General features: G+C 42.1%; 1 protein-coding gene across 2 annotated transcripts in view; it reads right to left on the reverse strand.

Moving 5' to 3' along the window:
* Positions 1 to 13,258, reverse strand: part of LOC147857697 (uncharacterized) — a 48,282-nt gene that overhangs the window by 20,367 nt on the left and 14,657 nt on the right. For both annotated transcript variants that reach the window (XM_087326803.1, XM_087326802.1), the window contains 4 exons: positions 9,343 to 9,713; positions 8,375 to 9,254; positions 7,446 to 8,226; positions 7,017 to 7,084 (listed from right to left, as the gene is read on the reverse strand). In XM_087326803.1, coding sequence (XP_087182929.1) covers positions 7,017 to 7,084; positions 7,446 to 8,226; positions 8,375 to 9,254; positions 9,343 to 9,713 — 2,100 coding nt within the window. The remainder of the gene's footprint in view (positions 1 to 7,016; positions 7,085 to 7,445; positions 8,227 to 8,374; positions 9,255 to 9,342; positions 9,714 to 13,258) is intronic.

Below are 13,258 nucleotides of genomic sequence, written 5' to 3' on the forward strand. Positions count from 1 at the left end.
CCGCGTTGTCGGCAGAATTTGACGAATTCTTCGGATTTAAACTCTCCCCCATTGTCTGTCCGAAAGCATTTCAGCTTTCGGTCGGTTTGATTTTCTACCATAGCGAGCCAGTCGGTGAAGATCGAGAAGACACGATCTTTAGTGCGAATTGGATAAGCCCACACCTTTCGAGTCGAGTCGTCAATAAAAGTGACGAAGTAAGAGGCACCGCCTAGAGACTGATGCGGCATTGGGCCACAGACGTCCGAATGGACTAAATCGAGAGGTCTCGTTTCTCTTGGTGCGGATGTCGGGTGTGATGCGGCTGCTTGTTTGCCATACTGGCAATGCTCGCAGAATTGATGGTCCGAGAAGGAGAGTTTGGGGATGTATCCGGCTCTGGATAGGTGCGTGATGCCAGCCTTGCTGAGGTGTCCTAATCTTCGGTGCCATAGTGATGACACAGGAATATCCACCAAAAACAGGTTACCCTCTCTGAGCGTAACATGTAACGGATACAGGGAGTGTATCTTGGGTCCTCTAGCAAGCAGGAGGTTCCCCCTGTGGAGTGTCCACCCTCCCGAAGAAAAACCGGCACGAATGCCGTCTTCATCTAGTTGTCCGACTGAGATCAATGGCCTTGAGAGCTCGGGTACATGTCGGACATTGTGGAGTACAAGTGTAGAGCCACCTGCAAGGTTGAGCTCTACTGTGCCGATTCCGATGATGTCACAGTGTTGTGAGTTGCCGACCCGAACTGAGTCGGAGTGACGGATCGTATATTGCCGAAATTGGGATCGATGAGGAGTCACGTGAAATGACGCACCCGAATCCAAGAGCCATGTGCTCGATTCTTCAGTCGTGAGCAGAACTTCTGAGCCGACTGGATTTTCGATTGATAGTATGTTCGGGTCGTCTGGTAGCACATCAGCTGAGAAGCTGACGTAATTGATCTCCTCATGCCGGCCACTCTTCTTGTTGTTCTTGTTCTTGAGTGCGCGGCAGTCGGCTTTGATGTGTCCAGGTTTCTTGCAATAGTTGCAGATTCGGTTATCCCGTGACTGGCTCCGTCTTCGCTGATTGTTCGGCGGTCGTGAGGAATCTCTTCCTCGTATGTTCGATCGGTCTGTCGAACCTTGTACTACGTAAGCGTCGTCTGTTGAGTCTTTGGCGAAAGACTTTCTCCGAGCTGCTTCGGTCAGGATTGCGCTCGTGACTTCGGAGTATTTAACAGCCGTGATTGACGCGTTGCACACGGTTGTGACGAAAGTTTCCCAAGATGAGGGAAGGCTGCTCATGAGTATCATTGCTCTGAGTTCATCCTCGATTGCCGTCCCCTGTGACGAGATTTGGGAGCTTATGCTTTCGTACTCATTGAGGTGTGCTTGGACCGAATCGGATTCTTTCATCCGCAAGTTGTAGAGGCGCCGGATCAGAAACATCTTCGTTGCGGCGACCTTCTTTTCGTAAGTGTCCGACAGTGTTTTCCACAGTTCGAATGCTGTCGTACACGATTGCACCGTAAAGTATACCGATTCCGATAGGTGCATCCGAATCGTGGCGCGGACGATTCTGTCCAGCTTCTGCCACTCAGTTGGTTTGTATCCTTCTGGAGGTTCTTCATTTTCGATGGGATCGATTTGCCCCTTGACTATGAGATAGTCCTGCATTTGTTCCTTCCAGAAGTTGAAGTTCGATCCATCGAACTTTCGTAGACTCATTTCTGACGAGCCTGATGTTGATGCCATCAAATTCGGTTTCGGTTGACGAAGCTCGGTTCGGAGTTGACTGTGAACCTTGTTGGAGTGCAGCCGGTTGGCTCACCCGATATCGTTCTAGTCGGATTTGAACCCGAGTCGGTTCGGCTTCGGAACTTGCTCGAATTGACTCCGGTAACTTGAGGGACAGAACCGACTGGTCTTCCCGAGTGTTGCCGAGTCGGAGTGAGTCCGGTTCGCTTCGGATATATGTGCCGAATACCGATTATTGAAACCGATTATCTGGACCGATTCTGCTTCGGGTGGCTGCAGCGACGAGAGAGACAGATCCAACTGATCCTCTCGAATGTCGATCAGCCGGATGAAGCACGAATTGGGGTTGTTGTCTTGAGACCGATCTGCACCGAGTGGTTACAACGAGCAGCGTTTGGTGACCTCTTCGGATGCCGTTTAACCGAATGGAGCACGATCGTGTCAATGATGCACAAGGGGATTTCACCTCGAGCGGTTACGATCACAAGGAACAGAGTACAACCTGAAGGCTTACTCCAAGCAAGAGGATCTAACGCGATGAGGTGCAAACCTCGTTTTTGTTCTTCTTCTCTCTTTCTTCGAATGACGCGAATACTGTGCAGGCCGAGATGAAGTGAAGAACCGAATGTTGTGCAGGCGGTGATGACGGCCGAACCTTCGCTCTGATACCAGATGTTGTAAGCGAGGAGGGTCGTCTGTGCGGAAGATCAAGGAGCATTCGATTCTTTTCTGCAGTACCTGCGTATGAGAGATTGTAGGTCGTTGCACAGAGAGAGAGAGAGAGAGAGAGACAAAGAGGCACAAAAGAGTCTTTGTTTCATAAAGCAAATAATACAACAACTAACCTCACAAAGAGGTTACAAGGTCACTATATATAGTGACCAACTTAGGGCAACTACCCTTTATGCTAATTACATAAATGGCCAAAACGGGATAGTGTGAATACGTCCATTATACACATGTATTCGACAGAAATCTCCATGTGAGTTATTGCAAGGCAATAACTTTGGAATCCTTCCTTTGAAGGTGTTTGGATGTGTGTGTTTTGTAAAGGACAATAGACCATCTGTAGGAAAACTTGATCCTAAAGCTGTGAAATGTGTATTTGTGGGATACTCTGCCACACAAAAGGCTAAGTTTGCTGGAGTCCAGTAGAGAAGAGATTATTTGTGAGCATGGATATGCATTTCAAAGAGTCAAAGCCATGTTACAAACAAGAGGTAACTTCACCCTTTGATGACTTAATTGAGACTGAAAATATGAGGGCATAGGAGATAAGGAAGAAGAAGGAAAAGAAGATGAGGAACCTATATGTGTTGGGACTCAAGCTGAGGGGGAGCTAAAGGTGTATACAAGGAAGAGAAGGAAAAAAGAAGGAAATATGAACATGTCTTCAGTGCCACATGTGCCATCAAGTTCCATGTCCCGACCTGCCTCGACTTCTGAAATACCTACAGAACTCCCAAACCCAGAAATCACAGGTGATATGATTTCCTCTCCTTCTCCTATAGAGATTAGGAGGATCTCTCGCAGTAATGCCAGATTCCTTCCTGATCATTATGGTTTTCCTCATGATATTGCTCAGTTTATCTCTTATTCTAACATATCAGCTACACATAGAGCATTCATTGCATCATTAGACTCTGTCACTTTACCCAAGTGTTGGCAGGTTGCTAAAGAAGATCCAAAATGGAAAGCAGACATGCAAGAAGAACTCGGAGCTCTTAAGAAGAACAAAATTTGGGAGATTGTGTCACTACCACCAAGAAAGAAAGCAGTTGGGTGCAAATGGGTGTTTACAATAAAACAGACCCCAGAGGTAAAAATAGATCGATACAAGGCACGATTGGTGGCTAAAGGATATAGTCAAACATATGGCATTGACTATGATGAGAATTTTGCACCTGTGGAGAAGATGAGCACTATTAGAACTCTTATTTCCTTAGCAGTGAATAAGGATTGGAAATTACATCAATTAGATGTAAAAAATGCATTCCTTCATGGAGAGTTGATTGAGGAAGTGTACATAGATGCCCCCCCAAGTTTCGGTACAATTCAAACAGTAGGTAAGGTTTGCAGACTAAGGACGTCACTTTATGGACTAAAGCAATCTCCTCGAGCAGGTTAAGAAGGGCTATGGTGGGTATGGGATACCAACAGACCAATGCAAACCATACAGTGTTTTTACAACACAAGGAGCATACTACATTACTTGCGATGTATGTGGATGATATAATTATCACAAGTAACGATGAAGAAGAAATTGTGCAATTGAAGGTGAAATTGGCTAAAGAGTTTGATGTGAAGGATCTAGGATTGCTACGATACTTTCTTGGAATTGAGGTAGCTCATGGAGTAGGAGTTGTTCTATCTCAGCGAAAATATGTATTAGATCTTCTCACAGAAATTGGAATGTTGGGTTGTAGGCCCATAGCTTCTCCAATCGACCAAAAGATCAAGCTGACTGAACTTGCAGGAGAGAAAGTTGATCGTGAAAGGTATCAAAGATTGGTAGGTCGACTAATTTACTTGACTCATACCCGTCCAAATATTTCATTTGCAGTAAGTGTGGTAAGTCGTTACATGCATGATCCGAGGAAAGATCATATGGATGCAGTGTACCATATTTTGAGATATCTCAAAGGTGCCCCGGGGAAGGGATTGATCTTTAGAAAACATGGTCATTTTAACATTGAGGGCTATTGTGATTCTGATTGAGCCAGTTGTGCTGATGATAGGAAATCCACATCAGGATACTACATGTTTGTTGGGAGCAATCTGGTCTCTTGGAAGAGTAAGAAACGGGTAGTAGTAGCAAGGTCAACAGCTGAAGCAGAGTATAGAGCTATTGTTGTAAGAGTTGCGGAGATGTTATGGCTGAGAACTCTCCCAGTAGAACTAAAGGTGAATCAAAAAAATCAGATGATGTTGTGGTGTGACAATAAGTCAGCAATCAGCATTGCCAACAATCCGTACAGCATGATAGGACCAAACACATCGAAATCGACAGATTCTTTATCAAGGAGAAGCTTGATAATGGAATATTAAAATTGGGTCATGTTTCTATTGAACATCAAGTAGAATATTGTCTTACAAAGGGACTTGGGCCAGTAAGTCTTACTAGATTGTGTGACAAGATGGGCTTAGTGGATATTTTTCGCCCATCTTGAGGGGGAGTGTTGAGAATGATTAAAAGTCATAACGGCTAGCCCAACGGCTAGTTAGCCCAATGGCCAGATCTTGGCGTTTATAAAGAGGAACCTTCTCCTCATGTAAAAATGAGCGATCTCTGTATTTTCTCCCTCTTGTTGTGACATACCAATGTATATTACTGAACAGATGGGCCTTCTCATTTTTTAATTATATGTAAAAAGAAAAGAAAAAAGCAAGAATTGTAAAGAAACGAGTGTGATTCTATGCAAAAGATGGACCATGGCTTATCACATTAGACATCCCTAGTTACATTCCCATCATGCAGCATGTCTGCAATCGTGCTCTCAGCGGAATAGATTAAGGATGTGTGCTATGTGTGTGTGTGAAAGAGGAGAGAAGAGAGACACAAGATAGATAGATAGGAAAATGAGGTACTCAAGATGGATGTCTGTATTAATAAGTGGAGAACAATTACAAGGATATGAACATTACAAAGGAGATTAACCAACATTTTACAAAGTCGGAGGGTGGTTTATATAAGATCACCCTCTCTCTACACTCTCTCACTAAAACGCCCACTCTCTCTCTAGAACCTTGGGGAATGTGAAGACTCATTAGTTATGGGGAATATGGAACTCATTAGTTACGTGTCATAGAATATGATTCTATGACACATAGTTAATGCGTAGAAAGTAGTGGTGACTTTTGAAAGAAGGAAGAATAGGAAGGCTAGAAGAAGTGAGAGGAGTCTTAGTAGAAGAAAGAGAGAAGAAGAAAGAAAGAAAGAAAGAAAGATATATTAACGTCTTTTAAGAGGCCAAAATGGCCTATAAGACCGAATAAGAGATTACATCTTAAATGTTTTCTCGTCTTTGAGAACAAATCAAAATAAAGTAAATATTACACAGTAAATATAAAAGTAAATAAGATGAAAAGAAAAGAGACTCTGGTTTTTGGCACATGCGAGATTCTCAAGTTAGGTATATTGTAGTTTTTGTCTCCGAAAGATCTCTATCATAGGTCGATCCAGAATGGAAATGTCTCCAAAGCGAGGGAAGCACCTACGATGGCGGGAGATAATGGCTTTTATTTGTCGATGACAAGGGTGTCGAGGTCGTGGTCCATGGGGCCAGGGCCTACGTGCACGGCAAATTGCCATTGCCCGATCAATCGTAACCCCTTTGTTATATCCTGGTCTGGATCCCATTTCTGTATCCTGGGGTTGACTTCTAGCATTAGGAGTGATGGAGCTAAAGAAAGTTGTGATTGTTATTTGTGGATGAGCTTGTGTGGTTGTATTCTTCAATAACTTGTCCCGATGTCTCTTGAGCTCTCGCAAGAAAAGTCCTAGGCATCGTTGGTCCTCATATTCCATTACCTTGCGTAGTGGGCCAAAGCCTTGTTTAAAGAGGCAATGGTATCTCCCTCTGATTTCATAAAAGACACTACAATGACAAACATAGTGTTCTTCGGATTCCACTCCTTGATGACACAATTGGCAAATTCTCTCTTCTAGAGGTAGTCGTGTATATCTGCCCACCTCAATCTGTAGCTGATGTGATGAAGTTCGCAGCTGCCCTATCACACTACGCAGGGTTAACAATTGGAAGAAGGGTTGTTATTTTAAGAGTTCAAGAAGATTGTATTGTTTTCCTAATTGTATATTGAAGTATTCTTTTCTCTTCTTCTTCTTCTTCTCTTCTCTATCATTTTTCTATCTCTCCATCAGTATACACCAGCCAATTTCTTATGATGTTCATGGATGATTTTGCCATATTTCACTACAGTGTGGATCTAGTTTTGAGTACAATAAAACTGAATAAGTGCCATATTTCATAGACGGAAGTTCGGGTGTTTAGATTCATCGCATCAAAGGAAGATTCTTGTATGAATCCAGTTAAGTTCAAAGGCCTTCTACAGAAACCATTACCATGACCTTGAATAAATGCAATGTATCCACTCTTAAAAATAATTGTTTCCATGTTTCCTATTCTTTTGCCTGACCTCTTCAACCTTTTCAAGGGGATTTATGTGGAAACTGGTTCCCTTGAATTCAAGTTCACACAGTTAAAGATTAATTAATAGCTTGAAGAATTCAGTCACTTAGTAAAGGAATTCAGCATCGAATTCTACCTCTCTAGCAAGTCCAAGAGCATGTAACTTGCGTGCAAGTGATTCTGCAACTTCAATAGTCACTTTTCCTGAACAAATAAAAAATCTTGTTAGGATTTATCTCTTCAAATCATGAAATAAAGGATTTCTATTAGAAGAATTATGAATCCTTGCAGTCATACATTGTGTTTCGAGTTGCATGCATACATACATGGGAAAGGATAAATCCCAGTTCCCATTGAGTCTTCTTTTATCTTGAGTTACATTTTATTGGACTGAAAAAATACAGATTTCTGCTTTTTTCTATAAATTATATTGTATAACTCAATTCTTATGCAACATCATAAGAGGTATACCAAATAAAGTTTTCAAACATGATCAGGATATTAACCTATACAATCCTAGTACATTGAAAACAAACAACTCTTCGAGAGAACAGTAAGATTTTACCTCCAACTGCATTTACTTCTATGGTATCCCCAATCCTTATCCCCTCTTCACCTGCATCTAGAATTGCAACATGAACTTGTTCCAGCATAGGCACTTTCATATCATCATATTCTTCATAAATGTCAATAGAATGCCAATCTAAACTCTCTGATCTAATGTGATCCTGTGAATCACATTTATCTTCTCTCACAGGATTAAGAAACTGAGGATTGTTTGAAATCAAACTCTTCACTTGGACTAGCTCAGAGCTCCCAGGTACATTTCCTTCATGAGAACCTTCTGCGGGTGAAAAGTTGTAAAACTCTAATACAGCAAACTTGCTAGTATTCCTTGTGAGAATACTTTCAAGAGACATTACTGCAGTGTGAGCTTTGACTTCAATACCCGGAAAACCTCTCTCTCTCCGCTGACCAAAGCCACCTTCTTCACATGTTGAACCAGTTCTAATTTTTGTTGCATGTGAATCTTCCGATGTAAATAAATCCCTCTTGCGTTTTCGCGTGGTCTCATCTTGATCTTTTTCACCGATCCCCTTTTGAGGTAGAAATGGTTCAATGGAAAGTCCACCAGATAATACATTGGAAAAAAGATGGAACAGCTCACCCCACTGTGGTTCAGGTCCTAAAGTCACCCAATCTTCATCTAAATGTGATTTCATATTTTTGAGCCACAATTCAAATGTTTTAGAGTCGTAACTAGTAGTAAGGGCAAATGGAGATGAAGCTGAATTTTGATAGAATTTTGGCGAGAGCACAAAAGCATGGCATTGGTTCCCGACAGCCTACATACATCATAAATATCCACAGATAAAGCAATAAAACATTTTACAACAATTTTATTGACAATTTCCTATTTACATTTCATAGCTTAGAGAAAGTGCTTAAAAACAATTCATTCTTAAAAAAATTCATAGGTTAGAGAAAGCATACCACCATAGACTGGTCCTTAAGAAAATTGAAAGCCATGAAAACATCAGCTTCCTTACATCGACGCAATGCATCCACTAAAACTTGTGATACTTCGGACTCCACAGCTGAGTTTAGAAAAACTAATTTTATCAGCTCTACAGCCACTGCTGCACCCACAGAGTTTTGTACCCTCTCACCACTACCAAAATCTTTCAACATGATTGGTCTTTGCATTTTCTTCCGAACATTAAAACGATTCGGTCTGGTTCTAGCAGTAACAGAACTTTTCGTATTAGCAACAGTGTATACATTTGTTAAGTTCCCTCCCATTGTGTCATCTAAATCTTGCAGGACATTTTCTCTAAAGCCTTTATCATGACAAGTGTTATTGCCTGTCGCTGGAATCGAAAGTCTCACATCACTAGCCTCAAACCTATGAGGATCTATAATATTCGGAAAACTTTGCTGGCCAAATTGTGAGCTCCTTAGATTTAGGGAGGAAGTATCCGCACTTTTCTTCAAAGAGGTTGATCGTGCTGCAATCTTGCATCGAATAATATGATTGATAGCAGCATTAAGTGAAGGATCCTCAAAATCATCCCAGGCATAAACTTTACAAGCAGATGCTACTCCCAAATTTTCTTCACCCATAGAGTTGCCTGAGTCATTGTCTAATCCCTGACCCTCAGCATGGAAACGAAGATATTTTGTGTATCGTGTTGCAAGCAGGTTAGAGAGTGCCATCATAGCCTTCCGAACGGCAGGAATCATCTTAAGAACAACGCTTCTCCTGCTACATGTTTTTGGGGGTGCTGGTAACCCTGGTATTGTATTCCACTCCACACGATTGTATCTTGCACCTAGAATTGCTCTTTGTCTTGTATAACATGCAACAAGAACCCTAGAAAAGAAAAAAGAGAAGGAAATTTTTACAAATATAAAAAGTGGCAGAAAGCATGCTCATTTGTCATAAAATTTGGGCAGCTCACCTGTCTGCTGCATCTGTCCACATATATTTCTTCTTTCGAAAGGGACGAAATTTTCTAAGTACAATCTGCGGGACAGAATTTGGCTGCACATCTTTTGAATCATTAATACCTGCAGGATTTCCTGTATCTTTGCTTTTCCCCGCTGAAGCTGATTCCTTTCCTCTGACAGATTGATGTTCTTCACAATGTCTTTTTGTAATTTCTAGCCTAACAGATTCTGTGTTACCATCAGTTGATGCTGGGCGTTTCTTTGCCATATTTCTAGGTCCTAATGCTATGTTTATCTGTGATGAGTTCAGAGAATCATCTTTTGAAATTTGGCTCTCCTGCAGTTTAATTCTTTGATTCTTTTCATATGAAACTCCCAAAACCTGTCATAGGAAAGTCACCGAGTTTAAATGTAGTACACAGCCTGAACAAAATCTTTGAATAGAAACATCATATCTATCCCCTTTACTTTGCTAGCCAAGATTCAAATTCCAATTTACAAAGTACTTTTGTGTTCAAAATGATTTTGAAGAGATATTTATCTATTGGTGTGCAAGAACCAGGCAGGATATGGGATAGTTATGAGCACTTTTAGGATTTATTGTGTCAGACCTCTGCTCACATAGTATTGACTTGGAGCGAAAGAAACTTTCCCAATGGGTGTTATTACGTTATCAAATGATCACCATTCAGGTTAAATTAAGCAATTATCATAGGCCTCAAAATAATCAGCAAATAAAATCCATAATAGCATGAAAAAAAACTACATTAACATCTCTTAAGAGGACAAAATAGCTTATAAAATTAGAGAACACGATTACATCATAAAATGTCTTCTCTTCTTTCATAATAAAAAACCAAAATAAATACAACTAAGCATATGATAATACAATCTACATATCTAAGAACTTGATTCTAAATTAAGATAGACTTCTTTGAAAAATCTCCATTATGGGCCACTCCAAGTAGAGAGGCATCTGAAGTGAGGAAGCACCTCAGTTCGGGTAATAACGGCCTTTAATTCTCGGTGATGAGGATGAATAAACCATGATCCAGATGGCAGTGGCCTAATTGCACTAAACACGTCCATTTCTTGGTTCATTGTAACCCATTTCAAGTGTCCTGGTCAAGAATCCACTTATGTAGTCCTTGTCTCATTTGGAGGATGTATGATATGGCCCCAGAAACTCGTGATTATTCTTTACTGATCAGTTGTTGTGGTTCTAATGTTGTCCTTCAAGCAAGAACAGTCCCAAGCACCATTAGTCGTCATATTCCATCATCTTGCATAAGCAGGCCAAAGCGTTGTTTGAAGAGACAATTGTATCTCCCTCTTATTTCGTAAATCACACAACACAGGGCCAAACATAGCGTACTTCCAATTCCAACCCCCCATGTCACCTTGGCATATTTCGTTCTTCCATAGGTTTGTACACATATCTTCCTATCCAATTTCTAACTAATGTGCAAAGGTCCCCAGTTGCTCTATCACATTAAGAAGTGACAGACAGCAAGCCCTTCTTAATCCCAGGAACAAACCAAACTGGGTCTTGTGTTAGCTCTTGACCATTTGCCATGGCCACTTGAACAACACCACGTCCTTCGATGTTGCAGGCATGGTTGGTGCCCAGGTAAAACTTCCCAAAATTGCCTGCAGAAAATGAGAGAAAGCACTCCTTAGAAAGAGTGCAATGAAAAGAGGCACTAGACTCAATTATCCAAGTCTACATGACAGAATCTTGTACATCTAATAACGCATTTACTATAGCTGTATTGGTAATTTTAATTTCTGCAGCACACTATGTCCTCCCTGTCAAGAATCTCCTCGATGATGATTCCAAGTGCTATATTTGCCTTCTCCCTCTCTTTTCCTTTGTTATTGTCCACATCATGTGTCTTTCCTAATGTATCTTTCTGATTCTTCTTCCTTCTTTCAAGCTCTTGTTTGTAAAATCCACAATCAGGCTTTTTATGCCCTTTACAGCCACACTGAAAGCAAGTGATTTCTTTCCCCCTACTTTTGCTTCTAGACCTTTACATTGACACATTCTTTGTTGCAGCTCTCCCTCTTGTTATGTTGGCAGAACTAGAAGGCCTTGAACTCGGTTGAGTAGTATTATTGGCCACCATCAGACCGTAAGCATCGACTCTTGCGATTTGTCTCATTTTCCACACAATTCTTTAACTTGAGAAAGTGGGAGAAGACCTCACTTTTCAACTTCACCGGGCATATCCAGGTATGCCGCGAATAGTTGTCAATGAAGGTAACGAAGTACCTACACCCACCAATTGTCATTGTTTGAGCTGGGCCCCATACATCTGAGTGGATGACGTCCAGCAAGCCTTTACTCACATTTCTTTCACTTAGGAATGGATGCCCGCCTATGTTGCTTGCCTAGTTGGCACGCCTCACATACATTATCAAGATGTTTCAAAATAAATCGTGGCAATCCGTGCACAGCCCCTTTTGTTTGCATTGATCGGAGTTTACCAAGGTTTACATGGCCAACCCTTTTGTACCACAACTCAATATCAGACTCCATCTTGAGTCCCTTTGCATAATTTGCTATGTTCACCTCTGTCGCATCAAGAATAAACATGTGACCTTCTCTTCTTGTATGAGCGATAAGTTGGCCTCTATCCTCGATGAAGCAACCTTGCTGGTTGAATCGCACTTGCATTCCTTGTTCGACCCTAAACCCTAAACCGAGACCAAATTCTTTGTGATTGTCGGCACATGCAATACATCCTTCATGTAGCCCTTGTTGTCGTGATTGTTAAGGGCCACATCTCCAATGTGCTCAATCATGTGTGTGGAGTCATCATCGGTCTCCACCACGCCGGGTCTCTCGGGTTCCCTCAAATTCATGAACCATTCTTGATGACTTGTCATGTGATTTGAGGCACCTGAGTCCATGAACCATACATCATCAGGTTGGGAAACACTTGTTATCATGCTATTCGCCCGGTGTCACATAACAAACATCGGCGCTTTGTTTTCTAGGTCAGCCATCACAGCATAGTTTGTTTGTTGCCGGGGTGAGGCAGCTGAGTCATTCTTCTTCTTCCGACACTCGGCTTCAAAGTGGCCAGGCTTTCCACAATACCAGCACTCGGTTTGCTGGTTCTGCCTGGTTGATGCAGGCTCGTGCAAGCTCCCCTTTTTGCCGGAATTCCCTCGGCTGTTTCGGCCTTCTTGCTGCCTGGAATTAAAGTGTTGTGGACCTCATCCACCTCTTCCTCGGCCATTCCTCCCCCGATTTCCACGACCACGACCGTGACCTCGACCGAGATCATCATGTGTATATAGCATCTCTGCCCATCAAATGCCGTGCTTTTCGACCGTGTATGGTTCTCCTCAACCATTAGCATGGATTGCAAGTCGAAAAAGCTTGGGGGGTTCTCCCTTGTTGTTATGGCAGTTCGAAATGAGCCATATTTTTGTGCGAGGCCGCCAAGCCAAATATGCACCATCTCGTCATCATAAACTGCGACATTGATGGAGCCAAGTGAATCGCATAAATCTTTGATCTGGAGGATGTAGTCCGTCACGGACATATCCCCCTGCCGAATATTGTTCAACTCCTGCCGGAGTTGAAGTTTTCTCGCTGTGGTTGAAGCCGCGAAAATCTTCTTCAAGTTTTTCCACGCTTTTGTTCGGGATTTCCCATCACGAATATAGTTTAACATGTGATCTTGCACACACGTTGCCAAACAATACATCACCCTACCGGCGCCTTGTTGCCATGTGGGGTAGTTGGGATTTGTACTATCGGGGGCTGTTTCTTCAGCTCCCTCGATATAACTCCAATACCCTTGCCCAACTAGGTATGGATGCATCTTATATTCCCAAGATGCATAGTTGTGCCTGTCCAACTTCTCTGCTGGAAGTGCGCTACCCATCTGTGCATTCATTTTTCTGATTTAG

Source organism: Azolla caroliniana, unplaced genomic scaffold (genome assembly GCF_043228905.1).
Source record: "Azolla caroliniana isolate FFs.n. ecotype wild unplaced genomic scaffold, voAzoCaro1.0.p SCAF_11, whole genome shotgun sequence".
NCBI classification, from domain to species: domain Eukaryota; kingdom Viridiplantae; phylum Streptophyta; class Polypodiopsida; order Salviniales; family Salviniaceae; genus Azolla; species Azolla caroliniana.